The sequence below is a fragment of the Papilio polytes genome, unplaced genomic scaffold (assembly GCF_000836215.1).
Source record: "Papilio polytes unplaced genomic scaffold, Ppol_1.0 DF824080.1, whole genome shotgun sequence".
NCBI lineage: Eukaryota > Metazoa > Arthropoda > Insecta > Lepidoptera > Papilionidae > Papilio > Papilio polytes.
The window spans coordinates 993339-1013114 of record NW_013525124.1 but is presented as its reverse complement, the minus strand read 5'-3'; the positions used below and the strand labels follow the sequence as shown (position 1 = coordinate 1013114).

Genomic DNA, 19776 nt, shown 5'->3' with positions numbered 1-19776 from the left:
ATTTCCTTATTACCAGACGAATATTTCAAAATAAAGTCCTATTTTTATGCTTTTTTGTTTTTAGTATTTACTTTTTAAATTACAGCGAGAAGCGTGCTCTCGACCTTGGCCTGACCCGTGGCTACTCCGGCGCTCTCCAGGCCAAGCACCTTATGGGCCTTGCTGCTGCCAACTTCGCCGGAGGACCCGGCAGGAGGCGCCGTGATGCTCACTAAACTGAACGCATACGCTAATCACTTCCGTCTTAACTGTTTAGCTGTAAAATATTCTAGGAGGCTTATCTAGTCACTTGTTTTGAATTACTAGTACTTAAAAAATGGCCTATTATTTAAAATTCAATATTTAGATTAGGAATTTAAACGTACAAATTTCAGTTCCTTCAATCTGTTGAAATCTTTTAATTAAAACTTTTAATAATGTTGAAGTAAATATTTTTAATTTATAATAACAATTTCAATAGTTTATCAGTATTTTTAAAACAGTATTATATTAATGTGTAGATTTCCTGTTAAATACATCTCTCTAATAATAATGTTGTAACTTTTAACTTCGAGTTTGATTTCTCGTTTAAGTTTGTTATAGTTTTTAAGTGATTTCAAGTTACTATTCCTATAAACGTAGAGAAAACATAGATGATAGATATAAGAGAGTGATAATTACCTCCTGTCTAAATTTTACTGTTAATGATTAAAGAGATATTCATATTGAGAATGTTTGTTTCTATTACATTACACATGTATTCTATGTACTTTCTATTTTAAAATAACTAAATCTCATTAAGCGATTATTCAGTTTTTTAATGATATATTAAAACCCATCAACACTAATTTATCTAATAGATAATAAAATTAATAAACCACAAAAAAGTTTTTAGGTCTATCAATCTTACTAATATTATAAATGCGAAAGTTTAGATGGATGGTTTGTTAGAGTTAGTAGCCTAAACGGGTTAAGGGATCTCGATGAAATTTGACATAAATGTAGAGGATAGTCTGAAAGAACACAAAGGGTACTTGCTTTTGTTTTTATAAATACCACGTGGACGGAGTCGCGGGCGAAAGCTAGTTTTAAATAACTAATATCCAGAAGAATCCAATATAGCCGATATTACAAAATGGCGGATGATATATTAACAAAACTGTACAAAACTTCGTATAAATTCTACATGGGCATCATATAGCATAGTATAGTTCATTATGAAAAATCCAAAATGGCCACCAAAATACTAGTTCAAAGTTAGACGCTGAAGCTTCTAAAATGTCGAGAAAACAATTAAAAAAAAAAGGTACTTTCAGTTAATAAACGTACAGTATAGACGGATTACAAACTGATGACTTTTATTGGTCATTGAAACACGTCTATAAATATTTAATACAAAAGCTACTATCGCAGTTGTATTAACCTCAAAAAGATGTTAGTTTCAAGACAACAGAAGTGACCGGGCCCCGAAATATCAAACCTTCATTAAAATGTACGCAGATGGACCCCTTGTACCAAAGCCTGATAACATACATTATGGAAATACATAAGCCGCTTAGTAGCCCTTTTTCTTTTGTAATTCGTATGACTAAAAACAGAACAGAAACACACGTAAAAAGTTTAACGTAATTCTAACACCCGATTTAAGCCATCGCCGAAATAGAAACATTCTCATTTATTCGCTTTATTATTGTGACTATGAGAATTGGAATAGTTTAGGTCTTAAGTTACTTTTACGTTACAGCCGTTATTTTGGTGGAAAACATTATTTATTAATAATATTTTCCACGAAAATAAAAAAAAATACTTAGAATTTTTACTTTGAAGAGATAGCAAGTATCAAACCGGGTTGAATATAAATATTGAAAATAACGCCCTCTATTATACTATTGAAGAACTAAAACACAATTGGTGAAAATATTTTTAACAGTTTTCAATTTATTTCCATAGATGTCGCTATAAACATATTTTCAAGTGTAATGGCAAATCAATAAAAAACGGAGATTATGTTATATAAATGTTTACGAATGTTACATTTGGAGTAAAGAAGATTTGATGGGTTAATGTTATATATTATATATGTAACTATACTGAAAATCTAGAGAAACAGTTTCTTCCTTTCTGTACTTTTCAGAACAACAAATGGCCAAAATTAAGTTATGAATTTATCTAATCTTAAATGTTATTTTATAATTTAGATACTCGCAAATTTTTATTAACTCTCACAGCTTTCAAAACTGAAAGCAAATACTATGTTGTTGAAACCAATTCTTTATTTTGGTTACCACATAGCATCCCGTATGGTCTAGTGGCTAGGATACCTGGCTTTCACCCAGGAGGCTCGGGTTCGATTCCCGGTACGGGAAACCTTTTTGTTCACATTTATTTTTACTCAAAATATAATAATAAAAAAAATTAAACATAGACGGAGTCATACAATTAATTTTTCTTACTTTTATCGCAATAATTACGAGTTATTATGAACCTTATCGTCATAGATATAGGGGAGAATAAACAAATATGGCAGTAGCAGGAAGAATCGGAGCGAATAAGTCCATTTAAAAAGACCCCTACACTAATACCATTCATGCTTTTTATATACAGTTGTGCAGTGTTAATAGTTTAATGTTAACTGGATGCTTGAGTTGGAAGTAAATTGTTTATCCGAATGAGTGCTTAATGTCGTTGAATTACAATATAGATATGCAAGATTTTTACCAAACCGTAGCGTTATATTTTACATATAATGCGTGATATTTACGTTCATTCCATTGTGTGTAGACTAAATTGAGTTATTTGTACAATAAAAATCTATGCAAATCTATGTAAAAAGCGTGAAACTGTACAATAACATATCCCTTTCATTATCTTTGTAAAAGAAAGAGATGCAATATCTTTTTACAGATATCACTTCAATCCGTTTAAACGTAGTCGCGTTTACTTTTAAACTTTTTCAACAGTCGCTGTTAACATAAATTTTAATTGGAAATGGACTTTGACAGAAATATGTAAAGTTATGATAATACAGTACGAAAACTGGCTTCTGGTCTGAGAACCTATTACGAATGTTCAAGTGACAATTATGAAAACGTATTCGTAACGACATTAACAAAATTGTATGAATATCACGATGTATTCATTCACCGTTCGAAATTTAAAAACATATTAGTATATGGTGAGTGAATGTTGACTAACTACAACGCTCAAATATACAAAAAAAGCCATTACAAAAACAATAATGTAATATCGCGAGACAAAACAGTTGTGCGATAGTTTAGTTTCAGGCGTACGCACGCTCTTACTATCTAAAATAGTGGTGTTTACATTTTAATCGTTTCTATATAAAACTATTCCTTGAAGCAAAGATAATTTATACATTGGACTATAATGAAAATAGTATTCATTGTTCATTTGTTTTTAATAATAAAACTGACCTTTTTAAATGTCATTTATTCTAATAACACGTGTGGTAGTCACAATAACTACTCGTATTCTAAATACAAAGTTATGTGAGTCTTTTTTTAATAGCGTGTAGCTAGTAATAGCTTAGTGGAAAAGAGGCTTTAATGATATTGGAAAAAAACCTTTTCTTCTTTCTCTACGTACTGTTTAACAGCCTTGCAAATAAATTAACAATAAACTAAGTATAAGCAAATATTAGTACATTTCTTCTTATACTCAGTTCATTCCGAGTTTAACTTAATTTGTACTTATTTGTACTTACACAGTACATTAATTACAAAAAAACTCTAATTTCATTCTCGTATATCAAATAGAAGCTTTATTTAATAAAGAATCGAATTAAAATTGTACGAAAAAGGTCAATTGTATTTGTATAAATAAAACCAGTAAATATTTACAATCAACTCCAGAAATGTTACTGGCAAAATTTATTGCTTGAATAATTGCCGGCGTTTTTAATTTTGATTTATTACTTACTCCGTCTAATTACAAATAGACATTTCTCGAAAGGTTTAAAAGTTTTTTTTTTATAATAAAAGGTGGCAAACAAGCAAGCGGCCAACTGTCTCCACCGAAATGGAAAGCGACCGCTGCCCATAAACATCCGCAATTGCAGATGCGTTGCCTTAATTGACGGAGGAGGAGACGCACAAAAAAAGACATTTCCCCTTCCTATGCGTCTCCTCTGTCAACTCCACTTTTCCTTCCCATCCTTTCCACTTAAGAAAAGGGTGGAAAAGGAAGTGACTAGAATTAGGCCTCCGGCACCACACTCATCAGACGAAAAACTTCACGCCTGTCTTCTGTGTGGTCGTGGTATTACACCAGGCGAGCCGGCCTATTCGTGCGAAGATGTTAAAGCGGGCACTACCACTGTTAAAAGTAGTAACTATATAGTAATAATGCTAAGAGTGAAATAAGTTTAATTGTAAGTTACATATAGTTAGTTTTTAAAAGTTAAAAAAAGTTTTTCACTTTGAAGGTGGCACGTTTTGTTTGCATCTATTCAAAGAGAATACAAATTTGATGTGCAAATTTTCACAGAACACTGAACACAATCCTGCGCTGGTGTCGCTCGTGAAGGAAAATAGATAGCTAAATTCATATTTTGTCTAAAATAAAACTTTATAAATAACCAAAGGTTGTACAGGATGTTAAAAATTATGCTACAATGTTATGAGAATTGTACAAACAATCGCAAACGACAATCATTGAAATTGTAAAAAAAAAACATGTATTAAATAAAGCAGTGTTTTAGAAAAATATAATTTGAATTATCTTTATTTCTAGTAAGGAAAAGGAATAAAAAATTAGAATTAAAACTACAAACAATGTCACTTCGGTATTGATGCATAGATAATTTTGAAGATATTTTCCATTCCGTTAATTTTTTTAAACATCCTGTATGTTTCATCGTATAGACTTTTCCACTTGAGAGAGTGCACCCGCTTGCTGTGAAGGAGGTTGGGCACGTGAGCGTCCTCAGTGTGTTCTAAAATAACCATCGTCTACTAACGGTTCATTTATTTAATACTTTTTGCTTAAAAATTACAATAAGTTAAAACTGAGCTACTAAAAGATTAGCCCAAAAACGACCTTTACTTATAAAAAACATTCGTTTAAGACAAGAGTTATTACTCTTAGTAACAACGCAATAAACTAACAGTGGATTTTCACAGTCGAAGTAATAAACATATTACCATCCTGCTCATTCTCTTTGAAAAACAAAAAAGACAGCGATATGTCACACGGCTGTCGGATTTCACGGTAGATGCACACACTTATTAAAGTAACCTCAAACTCAATATACTAAATAATAGGTTATTAGACCACTTGTTATTATTTAAACTTACTACAAACTCCTCCCAGTGGATTAATATAATTTTGTAGTTCTACAATAAAAAGAGAAGCTACATTAATGCAATTGAGGTTGGGACTTAACCTTCGTAAGGACAACGTAGCATTAGAAAATCTAAATGCGACATCAAACGATAGGGTAAAGAATAACATCTCTGTATAGATACTAAAAACATTGGATATTTTGATACTAGGATCGAATTTAATAAATCTTACTAATCTTACTAATATTATAAATGTGAAAGTTTAGATGGATGGATGTTTGTTAGAGTTTATAGCCGAAACGGCTGAAGGGATTTAGATGAAATTCTTAATTCCACGCTGACGGAGTCTCGGGCGAGTATCACTATATTTAACATCAATTTTACTAATAAACAATGTCTACGGACAGTGGTCATTTCCTACTACCACCTTATATTATAAAATCATTACGTAACTATCGTCATCTATATCACGTCAAAGCTATGCCTCAATTTTAAGAATTTAATAAAGCCACTTCCATACGCTCTATTTTCTTGTCAAAGTATGACGTAATTCGGCGTAGGCGTAGGCCGGGGGTAAAGTTCTACGCTTTAATCGGTCAATGCCGAGCGGGAGGCTTACGAACGCCCGACTTATTTATAGATACAGTATTTATATTGGTAATACCAATTACTTAATCGTTCGAGGCACTTCTTGCCTAAATGAATTGCTAGTAAGTTAAACCCCTGCTTTTGAGGGCTAATAAGTTACATGAGGTTTTAGAAACGAATATCAGAAACACTAGTTACCATTAGTATTGAAAACATGAAGCGTATTTGCTTTATGTCGCTAAGTTATACATGACTTATTTACGAAAATATGGTTTCATATGTGGTTTTCAAGGTCAAGTTACTTGTAGGAAAAATTCGTTACACGAAAGAGAAGGCGCATCTAATATGAGTAAAAGAAAGGAGAAAGCAATATTGTGAAATCTCTGGAACGGCTACACCAATTTTGACAGACTGACTGATGGACGCAGGAATATTATGGGTTATTTTTTTATTCCTGCGTTACGAAGTCGTGTACAACTGTTTATTTGAAAAGTTAAATATACTTCTAATAGTTTTCAAGGGCTGGATTCATACTTTTCTCAATAGAAACCCACTTTATTGAATGTTAATACAAATAAATTGAATACCATCTCTTTGAGAAGAGAACATAAAGCAAACGTCAAACAAACCCATTAAATATTATTGGATATTGCTTTCTTATAAAAGGTTTCATGAAAGTCGGTAAATTTAGCATTTATTATTTCACTCACTTGATTCTCTCACATCTGTTTTATTGCGTACAACGGCTTTTGTGATATATTCCAACAGAATTTTATTATTGTTTACTTTTGGTTTTATTTCTCCATATTGTGAATACGTATTGGGTTTAATTTAACGTTTTTTTTTGTACTATTATACTATAACTAGCTGTTCCCGTGCGGCTTCATCCGCATGAAATTAAAAAAAAACTTTATTTTATTGTTTACATTTGGCAAATGCAAATGTCTCAATCTCAATTGCAAATGTCAAAATTACCGTTGCCACCTTGCTTCCTTAATGAAGATTTTTTTGATTAATTTACCCCCTAAGTTTAATTGCTAGGAAATATATAAACTAAATCGTGTCGTAAGTGTAGGGCTTTTTATTAGAGAAAGAATTATTCAAAAATGTGCTGTGATTGCTGACATCCTACGCCACGAAGTAGTGCCTGTTTACACATTATTATATTAGTATAGTTATATAGATTATTTCGTTAACATGTTTTTATCTTGCAGAAAACAATGCATTATCTTTGTAAAGGAAGTTTCACATAAGTTAATTACCTTAGCGGAATCGTAAAAACACCTATTTTATCCATCAGGGCGTTGTTTTTTAAGGCACCTACGGAATTACTTTAATCGTTCACTGCCTCTGGCATTAATTGTATACGAAATCAGAAATTGAAAAAAAGATGTAATTGCTGATTTCTATCTTGATAGATTGGTGTTATAGCGGCTATTAAACTATTTTACAACTAGTTAGTTGTTTCGGAATATATTTAATTCAGTTGGCTCCGTGCCGATCGACACGATGGTGATTGTAGTTACTCTTTTGTTTACTGTTATTATTAAACAACATGTTTTGTGTGAATATGTGTTCAGATCTTTGTTATACGAGAACAGAACGGACCCAGCCACACGTCAGCTCTCTGAATTTATGAAAGAACATCCGGTAAGATATCCCAGAAAGTTTTATTGTATGAAAATTTAGTGCAACAATGTATTGGTGCAAAACGCGGGTGCAATGTCTTACCACTTAATTATGTTTTGTTTTAAAATCACTTTCAAGCCCTTTTCCCATATTCGCACGAGCGCTTTTATAACGCGTGTTAAAAGATTCAAAGTAAACAAATATATATACGCTATAATTTTACTTCCATGATTCTATTCATCCGGCAGCGAATTTAAAGCGCAATGCCTTTTAGCATGCAGTATTGCATTTTGTACGCCAAACACACGAAACAAGAGTGATTTTAAAGTGTTCATATGAACGCAAGCGTTAAAAAAGCGCCCGTCCAAATATGGAGTTCACTTATAGTTGGTAAATTGTAATTTTTTATTTATCCACGAATTGCTTCTGATTACAAAAGATCTGGTACAAGTTTTTAAACAATTATCGTAGAACGAATTAACTTAAATTACGAATTCCAATTGTATTTAAAATTTTCAGAAGCCGATCGGCCTGTTAACAACTAGTTCAGGAGAGCCTGTGGATATCCGAGATACCATCACATTGAACACTGACCTATTGGATAATTCACATTTCGTTGACAATTTATTACACTTAGACTCTGAAGTTATACCTGAGAGGGTCGTTCATGCCAAAGGTGCAGCAGCTTGGGGCTATTTCGAAGTAACAAATGATGTTTCCAAATACACCAAAGCTGACGTTTTTAATGGAATCGGCAAGAAAACTCCTATTGTTGGAAGATTTTCAACCGTCGCTCAAAACAAAGGAGGAAGCGATCTCGCGAGAGAAGCGAAAGGATTGGCCATAAAATTTTATACTCGAGAAGGAAATCTTGATTACCTATGTTTAAATTTCCCAGTTTTTGTCCTAAAAGATCCGGAATATTTTAAATCTTTTGTTCACGTGCTAAAAAGAAATCCTCAGACTAATTTAGAAGACAATACTGCTAGGATAGACTTTTTCTCTTTAAGACCTGAAAGTTTACATAATGTACTGTGGCTGTTATCAGATTACGGTATACCTAATGGTTATAGAAAAATGGATGCGTTTGCGATTCACACGTATGAAATAAACAATGGAAAAGGCGAAAAACACTTTGTTAAATTTAATTTTAGAACACAACAAGGCATAGAAAATCTACCATCTGATGAAGCTATGAGAATTAGTGGAATGGATCCAGATTATTATAACAGAGATTTGTATAATTCGATAGAAGAAAAAAATTATCCAATTTGGAAATTCGAAATGGACGTTTTGAATTTTACAGATATTTTAAATTTAAATTACAATCCATTCGATCTCACCGTCTTATGGAAGAAAGGTACTTATCATACAGTAGAGATTGGGAAAATCGTTTTTAACAGGAACCCAGACAATATGTACAGAGTATCTGAACTAAGTGCATTTAATCCTGCGAACTTAGTGCCTGGGATACCTGGCCCTTTTGATGATCTATTTAAATCGCGTCGTCTTTCATACGCTGATACACAAAAGCATCGTTTAGGTGCAAATTATAATAGAATAGAAGTAAATCATCCTACATACGCTAAGGTGTATAACCGTGACGGTGAGCCTCCTGTTAAAGATAATATGAAAAACGTTCCAAATTACTATCCAAATTCATTCAGTGGACCAATTCCTTATGTTGAGACGAGTAAACCAAAGAATAAAATCTCTTTGCTAGAGAACCAGGCGGCAGATTTTCAACAACCAGCATACTTCTATAATCACGTGTTAGAAAATGATGAACAAAGAACAAGACTAGCGAACAACACCGTGCAATTACTTCTGCGAAACCCTCCGTTCCTGCAACGAAGATGGATTAATTTGTATTACATGATTGATTATCATTTAGGTGATGATACTTCGACATTATTACATAGAGCACTTAAACATGCTAATACAACAATTACACCAAGGAAGATATTGAGAATTTCAAGAGATAAATGTTACTAAACATTTGCAAGAGAATTGAATAGCAGGAATAAAACTAAAGGAGAAAAAGCTTAACTTACGCCTAAAAACTGTTTATGTATATTATAATAAAGATTTTAAAATAAATAAAGATTGGTTTGAATTCCTCCGTATTTTTGAATAATTTCAATTAAGAGACTTTAATGATACAGTTCAACAAAATATACAATACATTTGCAAATTGTAATGCGCTATTATAAATAGTCTAATTAAACAAACAATTTGCAATTCAAGTTATTCAAGGCAACAGACCGGATAAATCAACAATTATTTTGTAGTATAGTTAGTTTGGATACTGTATTAATTTTCGTAATGATTACAGAATTAATTAATACGTAATTATTCCGATTATTGTACGTCTTCCTCTGACCATTAAAGGTAGGCAGTACTGGAAGTGCTATCGGCAGCGTGACTTCGCTGTTTTGGCGTAATAAGATGGCCACTTGCTGGCCTCCTTCTAATATAAAAAATGATTAACGCAGAGTATAAAACAGACAATAATAAAATATGAAATAATCATCACTTTTGTACAATACTATTAGATACTTTTGATTTTAATATTAATTCTTTAATTCTGGAATTCACGACCAATCTCTCTGATCGTGTTTCTCGAGTCTTGTGGATTGTAAAAATACTAATTTTCTATTTTTTACTCACTTTGATTTTGCTTACTGTTTGTATTTCTAACACTACTATGCGATAGTAACACTTATTAAAAATGAAGTATTTATACTTACTTGTATTATACAATTACATATTTCCGATATAACGAATTAAGGATCTAATTATAAAAAAATTACTACAATTCCTATCCTTTAAAATGAAACGCGCCGGAACAAAGTAACCACTTCAAGATGGACGGAATACTTGTTAGGTTAATTTTGGGCGTTTTCATATTTCAACATATAAACTGTAGTGAATATGAATTTATATCATATCAATATGAAAACAGAACAGATCCAGCGACTCGGCAGTTATATGAGTTTAGAAAACATCATCCGGTACGTAACTTTGATTATCTTTTAAAAAATTCTTAGCATAGTATCAGACTTCAATTAAAACATGCGTCAAAATTGTGTACGACAGTGATAGAACGTGATTTAACATTTCCGCACGAATGGGTTGGCTCGGTGAAATACCACGACCACACAGAAGACAAGACAAGCTTGAAGTGGGACCAATGCCGCGTTTCGTCTGATGAGTCTGATGCCGGATTCTCTACTTTTGTCCCTTTTCCTTCCCGCCCTTTTTCTTATAATAAAAGGATGAGAAGAGAACGTGGACTTGACGCTGGTGGAGATGAATAAGAAGGGGAAATATCCTCTTTACGTGCGTTTCCTCCTCTGTTCAGTAAGGGAAGGCAACGCATCCGTTATTGCGAATGCCTTTAGTCAGCGGTCACTTCGCCATTTTGTCGGTGTCAGGTGATCGCTTACTCATTTGCCATATTATGATATTTAAAAAAAATATATAACTCTATTTTCTTATTCCAGAAACCAATTGGCCTTATGACCACTAGTTTTGGACGGCCAGTAGAAATAAGAGACACCAATGCTTTGAACACTGATATATTTTCCAATGCCTATTTAACTGACTCTGCCATCCACATGAATGATGAAAGAATACCAGAAAGAATAGTACATGCAAAAGGTATAGCGGCTTTTGGCTACTTTGAAGTTACTAACGATGTATCTAAGTATACCAAGGCTGATGTTTTCAACGGTATAGGAAAGAAAACTTCGATCACTGGAAGATTTTCTACCGGAGCTCAATTTAAAGGAGGAAGTGATTTGGCCAGAGAAACCAAAGCTCTGGCAGTAAAGTTTTACACCAAAGAAGGAAATTTAGACTTCCTTTGTTTAAATCAACCTATATATTTCTATAAAGATCCAATACTATTCCAGCATTTAGGTCATGTTGTAAAGCCAAATCCAAAAACATTTCTATTTGATCGCACAGCAGAAGTAGATCTTATGACTCTTCGACCAGAGTTGCTGCCTGCGTATTTATACACATTTTCTGATTACGGACTTCCTAATGGCTATCGGAAAATGGATGTTTTTCCAATACATACGTACGAAATACATAATAAACACGGTGACAGATATTTCGTTAAATTTAATTTAAGAACTGAGCAAGGCGTAGAAGTATTAACAACCGAAGAAGCAATTGCTGTTAGTGCTCGAGACCCGGATTATTTTATTAGAGATTTATATAATTCTATTGAAGAAAAGAAATACCCTTCATGGAAGTTAGAAATGGATGTGATATCATTCAAAGATTTACCCAAAGTTCCTTATAATATATTCCAAGTGAATAGATTTTGGAGAAAGGGTACTTATCATACAGTGCAGATTGGGCGGCTGGTATTTAATAGGAACCCTGATAACATATTCCGTATCGCTGAACAAGCTGCATTTAACCCTGGAAATTTAGTTCCAGGAATTCCAGGGCCGGTAGATTACATATTCAAAAGTCGTAGATTCGTGTACCCTGATGCTCAGAAATATCGTTTAGGCGTTAACCATAACAAGATAGAAGTAAATTGTCCTTTATACAGTAAAAATTATAATCGTGATGGTGTTTCTCCTGTAAAAGATAATATGAGAGATGTACCTAATTATTATCCTGATTCATTCAGCGGACCAATATCATACGTAGATGCATCGAGACCGAGGGAAAAAATTGTCGTATATGAAAGCAATGCTATTGATTTGGCAGAAGCGGCATACGTTTATAATGAAATTCTTCGTAATGACACACAACGAGAGAGACTCGCTGCAAACGCGGCTGCGGAAGTTTTACCCGCGCCACCTTTTCTGCAGAAAAGGTTCATTGAACTTTTATATTTGACTGATAAAGATTTAGGTGATCGAGTTCATATTGCACTCAAAAGAGCGTTGAAGGCTCATCCCCCTCCTCCGCCTAACGGATTGACAATTGAAAGAGAAGTATGTTCGAATACCCAGAACGAATACATTGGAAAAGATGATTTTTATAAAAGAAAATAGAAATAAAAATTGTATTATCGTAATAACTGTAATTCTTCACTTTTTCAAAACGACCTTTAAAATCTAAATATGACACAATGTAATATACACAATTATTTACTGGAATCAAAAAATTAAACAATGCATAAATGCATTTAATCAATACAATTCTTCCTGTTAAATAATCCTGTGTTAATTATTGAATTTTAATGAAAAACGTTATTAAATAATGCTATTTTAACAAGCACGTGAGTGTTAATAATCTGCCAATTTCCAGTGCCAGTAATTATAGTCAATCGCTGCAACATTGTTAAAATAATTATTTTATCTAATAGATCCTATCGTGGTTATTGTGAAGGCAAGGGAATTAATTTACATTATCTCAACCATAACCTTTACAAAAAATTATAATTCACAAACTAACTGAAGAGAAGCCGCGATTGGTCCATAATAATTATTACCTTGTTATGTACAACCTGCAAAAATGTGTTCATCTCCCCTAAGCCTACCTTATCCTACTCCCGTAGTGTCGACACACCGGGTTTTCGTCCTCCAAATAACTCTACCATCCGTCATCTCAGTCATCACTCCCTGTGTATACATTTACAAATCTAACTTAACAAAATTCTCCCCAATAGCAGTACTGTAGTCATCATCATCACCTTGCCCTTGTCCCTAAGAAGGGTCAACACAGTATGTGCTGCTCCGTAATACATTTCTATTAGCCGACTTATCAAAGTTACGAAAATCGTTTCATTCTTACTAAATAATATCAAGTCCAAACTACAATCATTAAAACATATAAATTAGTTACGACCTAGGGGCCTTCAAGAAAAGAGTGTACTCCTCCTTATAGGTCGGCAGCGCATCTGAAGTTCTCTTTGCGTTGGGGATTTTCATAGGCATTCTGATGCCTTTGGTCTGCCAAAATATCAAGCGATCCGCTTCTCCTATGCCCGCTTTTCCTATTTTAAAATATTAAAATTCAGTAAAGATACAAATTAAAATAAAAAAACGTTGTATTGACAAAGAAAAGTTTCAATTTGCAAATCTTATAAGCCTTTCTATAACTGTCGAGTCATTTATCCGATGCTCTCACATGAACAAGATAAATTTCAATATGAAAAGAATTCGTGACGCAAAGGGTAGCAACGTTGGGGGAACACGTAACGAAATCGAGTTTCGAAATGTAAGCTTTCGCAATGAAATCTTTTTATATGTTTCTTACAATTTCTTAACTCCGCCGCTTAGGGATTATTACCCTACGTCATTCGTTCCTTTTTTAGAATAATCTCGCAAGTTTAATTACAGTTTGTTGTTGTGAAAAATTATAACTACGTCATTAGCTTTTGGAAGCACGTTTCAATTAAAAATAACTCAGTAATGTTATTACGTTACTTAGGCGTTCTTCCCAACTATGTTATACGTACCTAATTTTATCAAGAACTGCTGAGCTGATCTAAAGATACCTTCTAACAACATACATTAGTAAACATTGAGTTTATGTACTTTTCTGTGGTATTCTATTTAATTCGCGGTACAAAGTTAAACTATGTTACTAAAACCTAAGTTTGAATGACGTTAAACTTAACTTACGAAGTTCGGAAACGCATTTTATGAAATTATCGAACCAAGACACTAATGAATGGTTTAACATAACTGGGAAAACAGCGATAACTTAGTTTGTATTTACGTAAATAGTTATAAGATTACCATTATATCTATACTATTATAATAAAGCGTAAACACACACTTCTTTGTTGCGTAAGATGTCAGAAATTGCAGCATATTTTTGAATAATTCTTTTTTAAACAAAAAGCCCTACACTTACGTCACGCTTTAGGCTATATATTTTCACGTCATTAAACTTGTAAATATTTTGAATAAAAACCCTAATGTAGGAAAGAGACCATAAGTTGCTGCCAACATCAGGGAAGCAAGGTTGCCATGCTTTGTCACCATGTCATGTCATTTTGACATTTGCAATTGATAATTTGTCACATGTAAACGATATAATAAAAATTTCATAATTTTACGCTGATGAAGTCGCACGGGAACAGCTAGTTATTTATAAAAAGTCTTTTTTTTCGACGTTTGATTCATTGTCATTTTATATGCTCCCTATAGGGTTTTATTTAGCTTTAGAAAGAATATTTTTAAATCACGTTTAAACACAGCGGTTGTACAACATTATAACAAACCATTTAGTAAGCTTCCAAGTATCAACTTAATACGACGAGAAATAAAAGCCAAATTTTGGCATTAAAGGGAGAAACTCATCCCAGAGAAATTTGAACTTTACTTAAAAGACACTAAGGTTTAATTCACTGTAATATGTTACGGAGGTTATATGTTAAAGACTTATTATCAGCTTTCTCGATTGGCTTCGAAGGCTTTTGTTCTCTTTAAAATTAATATCGGTAGAAATATCTTGTAAATATTGATATGGAGACATTCCCTAAGTCTCTATTTAATATTATATTATAGACAGAGGGGAAAAACTGCCCTTAAGAGAATCAAAAGATGTAAAATCTTTACTAATAAAATTGCTGAGTGCCAAATACAACCTCTTTGGGTGACAAGCAGTACGAATACAGCCAAAGAGGTTGCAACTGGCCACCAAGACGTTTGCATTATTTATTATTAAAAAGAAATAGAAGGAAAAGACGCATACAAGAGTCCAGATGTGATCTCGATATATTTTTGTTAACTACTTCTAAATATGTAACTACATAAGTTTTAAATAAAAATGTTTTAGTTGGAAGAAAAGGTTTGTTTCGTATTTTTGGCTGCCGCGCTGTCGGTAACAAGTTAAACAAATATATGTGAAAGCTTAGATGGATGTTTGTTAGAGTTTGTAGCCAAGACTGAGAAGATTCCGGTGAAATTTGGCATAGATGTAGAGGATAGTCTGAAAGATCACATAGTGTACGTACTTTTGTTTTTATAAATCCACAGGAACAGAGTCACGGGCAAAAGGTAGTATATCATAATATCATCTTGTTATATCTTACTCTTACTAATATTATAAATGCGAAAGTTTAGATGGATGGATGTTTGTTAGAGTTTGTAGCCTAAGTGACTGAACGGAACTAGGTCAAATTTGGCATAGACGTAGAGGATACTGTGGAAGAACACATAGGCTACTCACATATTTTAATTCCACGCGGACCGAGTCGCGCGCGAAAGGTAGTCATTTTATTATATACTGTTGCTAGGTAGTCGACTGTATTCGACCCCACCTCGTGAATAAACAAAGACAATTGACAGTCGCTTGGCGCGTGATCGGTGGAATGGCGCTGACTTGCTATTTGGCAAATTGAATTTGTAAAACTATACCAGTCATGAAATAAACGCTCGTATCTTATTGAAAAACACTAAAGCTGTTGCAGCTATTGCTATCAGCATGCGCACACCTTTGACTAAACTGTCGCACAACTGTTTACTCTCGCCTTGATTACTACGAGCTGGTATGGAGATGCATGCACTACTCGACTTTTAATTATGCAACTAAACAGTTGAATTGGCTGCGAAACAATCGACAATCGCACTACATGTGCATGTGCGCCCGCTCTATAAGTTTTAGTTTTCAATATGATACTGAAACCATTAATAGCAGTAAACAAATTTTTTTTTTAAATAATTAACTTCACTTATAAACAATTTAGAAAAAGTCTTCTATAACATTAAGCATTGAAAGGCCTTGTGCATTACAAATGTTAAATCGTTTACAATTAGAAAGTAAAATAAATTATTATATGTATGCTGGATTGTGCATATCATCTCCGTATATAGAGGAAGGCGTTTGTTAGCAGAGATTCAGACAGAGGTTAATTTAGTTGTTTAGTGTGACGTCACATCGTGATAGCATCGGATACATAAATCACTAAAGCGAACGACCGGCTATGAACACGGGCGAAACTCTTGGTACCTAAACAAATACGACAGAAATATAGCTAACAAATATAAATACTCTTTTTATATCATACTAGCTGTTCCCGTGCGACTTCATCTGCGTGAAATTATAAAAACTTTCAATTGCAAATGTCAAAATACCAATTACCTGGCAATCTTGCTTCCTTTATGTTGGCAGCAGCTTATGATCACTTTCCCACATTAGGATTATTGTTCAATTCATTTACCCCCTAAGTGTATTGCGAAAATATATAGCCTAAATCATGACGTAAGTGTAGAGGTTTTTATTTAAAAAAGAGTTTTTCAAAAATATTCTGTAATTGCTGACATCTTACGCCACAAAGAAGTGTGCATTTACGCTTTATTATATTAGAATAGACTAACTTTTGATCGAGAATTCGCCCACGTGATATAAAAAGAGAACGGAGGAGACGCACATATAGAGTATTTTTCCCCTTTCTATGCATCTTCTCCGCCGCTAACTAGTCTCTTCCCATATTATTCTTATAAGAAAAGAGTTAAAAGGGAAAGCGACTAAAATTAGCCTTCCAGTCCTGTCTTCTGTGTGATCGTGATATTGCACCGGGTGAGCGGCCCAAGCATGCCAAGATGTCAAAGCGGGCTCTACCAATGTTAAACGTCACAGAAAAACTCGTTTATCGACAAATTTTGCGCAAATGTTTATGTAGCCATTTAGTTAAACTCATAGAACCTACTGAAAACCCGCACAGGGATGGCTTAATCTATTCTCCTATATATCTTACATTCAGAATATGATGGTTACATAATTAATTTCTAGTGTACAATTTCCGTACTCAATCTACACTAAGATGCACCTTTATTTACCACTTTATGACTGAATGTGGCACTAACTAGGTTCATTAGCATAGTTAACAAACTGCTATAGTCGACTTGAGAGTTTGTCGAACAACAGGCGAATTCGTGAAAGCAAACACGTGTAATCAAATCACGTTGGTGTTCCATCAGTGTAACCTTCACTGTCCTAACCCTGACCTTACAAACACATCATATAATCGTAGGTTTTCATTGGACGAACATTTAAAATTATTATAATTATAGTCTGTGGCAAAACTGAAAAAAGAAATAATTTTTATTTATGTTATTCTAAAGACAACAATTCATGTTTATTTTTAAAAACTTTTATCTACCTCTATTACTTCGTTTATAAGATTTTATGTTTATGTTCTTTATATTTTTATATACGACACAAAAGTAAAGAATCTCAATTCAATCTCTCAATGTAGGACAACAAAGGGAACAATTTACTTAAATTATTCAAGAAAACAAAGAAAATGTCCTCGCGGACAATTCTCTCGCTTTAAATGTTTTTTACTTCACGTTCTATCTAATTTACTAAGTTATCTGCGTTCGAAGTTTTCGATCTCAGTAAATTTCCTTCAGAATAGATTTAACTGTATTACTAACGCGATAAAAGTCTTTTAAACGAAGATTTGTGATAGTCTGGGAGTTCGTAATACATCTATAGTCTTTCAAAAAAATCAATTCATAACTAAGCGATATTTTTTGGCATTGAGGGAAATGTTTTGTATTATAATATTACTATTTATAACTAAGCAATAATGTCCGAATGGATGTAAATGTTTGATACCTATGTTCACTACGCAACTTGCCGCATGACACTGGCTTCGCACAGTCTTTGTAAATCAGTCGAGATGCCAGTACAAACAATCCGCCCCATACAAATGTTGCGTTTTATAACTACTTACACTCCTTTCAATTTTTTTCGACTAACACTTCAGAAAGAAAAGTAACGTAAAACTCTATCCCAGTTCGACTATCGATCATGGATAGTACGGCCTAAGGGAGTGCTGTAAATGTTAATCGAGTAAAATAATCGCTGGCCGCACACGTGATCCGTTACCCAATCTAATCCGAATCGTAAAAATATACGACGCGCCGGCTTCCTATTAAAGGAAATATAAAAGACTACGCAATTCTTGTAATACATACACAGATAAAATAAGATTTGTGTAAGTTTTTTAGTTATAAATAGACATTTATTTCTCAATAGGTTCGACTTTAAGGTTTAACTATTACTATTCCTGAAATGATATTTTTTATTTTATTTTATTAGGTTCACCAAACAGCTTAAAAGTAAATAGACAGTTGCAAATTAGGAAAGTGAATTAAATAAAAACTTTTTAATAAAAAAACAAAACCGACTTCCAAACAAAGTACACTAAAAACAAAATATTCGCAAAAAAAGACAGTTCACTAAAAAGTAACAAAAAAATTCCTTGTATAGGTTACCCTACAATAAAGTACTAAACCTCCCTTATTGTAGCTGTTATGTCTATATTGTACAATTATTATTACTTCTTTGTTACTTTGATGGTGGGTCCCCCACCTGTATGCATTACCTTTCGGATGAAAAAAGAAATATCAAAATCGGTAAACTAGCGGCGGAGTCATGCCGTAACACACATTAAAAAAATAAAATAAAAAATAACGTACAGACGACTTGAGTACCTCCTTTTGGGAAGTCGGTCAAAAAAGGTTTTAAACCAAATAAGGTGTAGATAACATGACTATATAAGACAACTATAAAAAAGCAACAAAGTGCAGATATAATGCACTTAACATTTAATTATTGTTTTAAAACTTATATTTTTGTGGTTTAATCAAAAAATATCACAACTTTTTCTAAAAAAAATGTACATTTCTTTGAACAACATTCAGTTAATTATTTGTGGAAGAACGCACAGTTATTTAGCGGCGTTAAACATTCCTTCATTCCTTAGATCGTAAGATAAACTATATCAAAAGAGGTCTCACTTAATGATGTATCATAAAAGACCCTTTGAGAGTGTATCCTTTGCTTTTAATCTTATCAGGTTGTCAATAGCAACCTTAATGCCGTAACGAATGTGTACTAAAATAAATGTATAGAAATGTTGATATTACTATAGGACCAAGAGCCATTTTATGCTTTAATAAAATATAGTCTTCTTTAGCCCGTATGTTTTCTTCGAATTCATACATCTTACCATCTTACGCGGTGGCCCGCGCACACTCTTACCGAGCCTCGCTGTCGCTGAGCCTCGCTGTCGCCGAGCCTTGCTGTCGCCGAGCCACGTTGTCGCCGAGCATCGCTGTCGCCGAGCCTCGCTGTTGCCGAGCTTCGCTGTCGCAGAGTTGCCGGCGTCACCGCGGCGAGGCGCCTGGATCTGCTGACGGACCTGTTTGCTGTTTAAGCGTTGTACATAGCTACTGCGGTCTGTTAAGTACGGCATTTGTCTTAATACAAATTTAATTCGATACTTCATTTGCGTCATTTATCAAACTAATCTATCTTATTTACACAATTATACTATTTT

The 19776-nt window shown here is 33.4% G+C and overlaps 3 protein-coding genes and 1 non-coding gene across 6 annotated transcripts in view; all 4 read left to right on the top strand.

Annotated features, from left to right (window-relative positions):
* LOC106100005 (diuretic hormone class 2) overlaps positions 1-345 on the top strand; it is a 31888-nt gene extending 31543 nt beyond the window's left edge. For all 3 annotated transcript variants that reach the window (XM_013278720.1, XM_013278721.1, XM_013278719.1), the window contains one exon: positions 86-345. In XM_013278720.1, coding sequence (XP_013134174.1) covers positions 86-215 — 130 coding nt within the window. In that variant the 3' untranslated portion in view covers positions 216-345. The remainder of the gene's footprint in view (positions 1-85) is intronic.
* A 1928-nt stretch (positions 346-2273) lies between these two features.
* Positions 2274-2345, top strand: Trnae-uuc. The gene has a single exon. It is a non-coding gene; the product is annotated as a tRNA-Glu (tRNA).
* A 5031-nt stretch (positions 2346-7376) lies between these two features.
* On the top strand, positions 7377-9552 carry LOC106099996 (catalase-like). Its single transcript, XM_013278709.1, has 2 exons — positions 7377-7520; positions 8019-9552. The coding sequence occupies exons 1-2, from the start codon at positions 7380-7382 to the stop codon at positions 9492-9494; spliced, it is 1617 nt and encodes a 538-aa protein (XP_013134163.1). The 5' UTR covers positions 7377-7379; the 3' UTR covers positions 9495-9552.
* Positions 9553-10345: 793 nt separating this feature from the next.
* LOC106100060 (catalase-like) lies at positions 10346-12739 on the top strand. The gene is made up of 2 exons (XM_013278799.1): positions 10346-10513; positions 11006-12739. The coding sequence occupies exons 1-2, from the start codon at positions 10367-10369 to the stop codon at positions 12521-12523; spliced, it is 1665 nt and encodes a 554-aa protein (XP_013134253.1). The 5' UTR covers positions 10346-10366; the 3' UTR covers positions 12524-12739.
* The last annotated feature ends 7037 nt before the right edge of the window (positions 12740-19776 follow it).

What these genes read in the sequence shown, in the direction of transcription:
- LOC106099996 (XM_013278709.1), top strand. Translation starts at nt 7,380, where the DNA reads ATGGTGATTGTAGTTACTCTTTTGTTTACTGTTATTATTAAACAACAT. An exon ending in AATTTATGAAAGAACATCCG is followed by an intron (nt 7,521 to 8,018) that starts GTAAGATATCCC and finishes TAAAATTTTCAG; the next exon opens with AAGCCGATCGGCCTGTTAAC.
- LOC106100060 (XM_013278799.1), top strand. Translation starts at nt 10,367, where the DNA reads ATGGACGGAATACTTGTTAGGTTAATTTTGGGCGTTTTCATATTTCAA. An exon ending in AGTTTAGAAAACATCATCCG is followed by an intron (nt 10,514 to 11,005) that starts GTACGTAACTTT and finishes TTCTTATTCCAG; the next exon opens with AAACCAATTGGCCTTATGAC.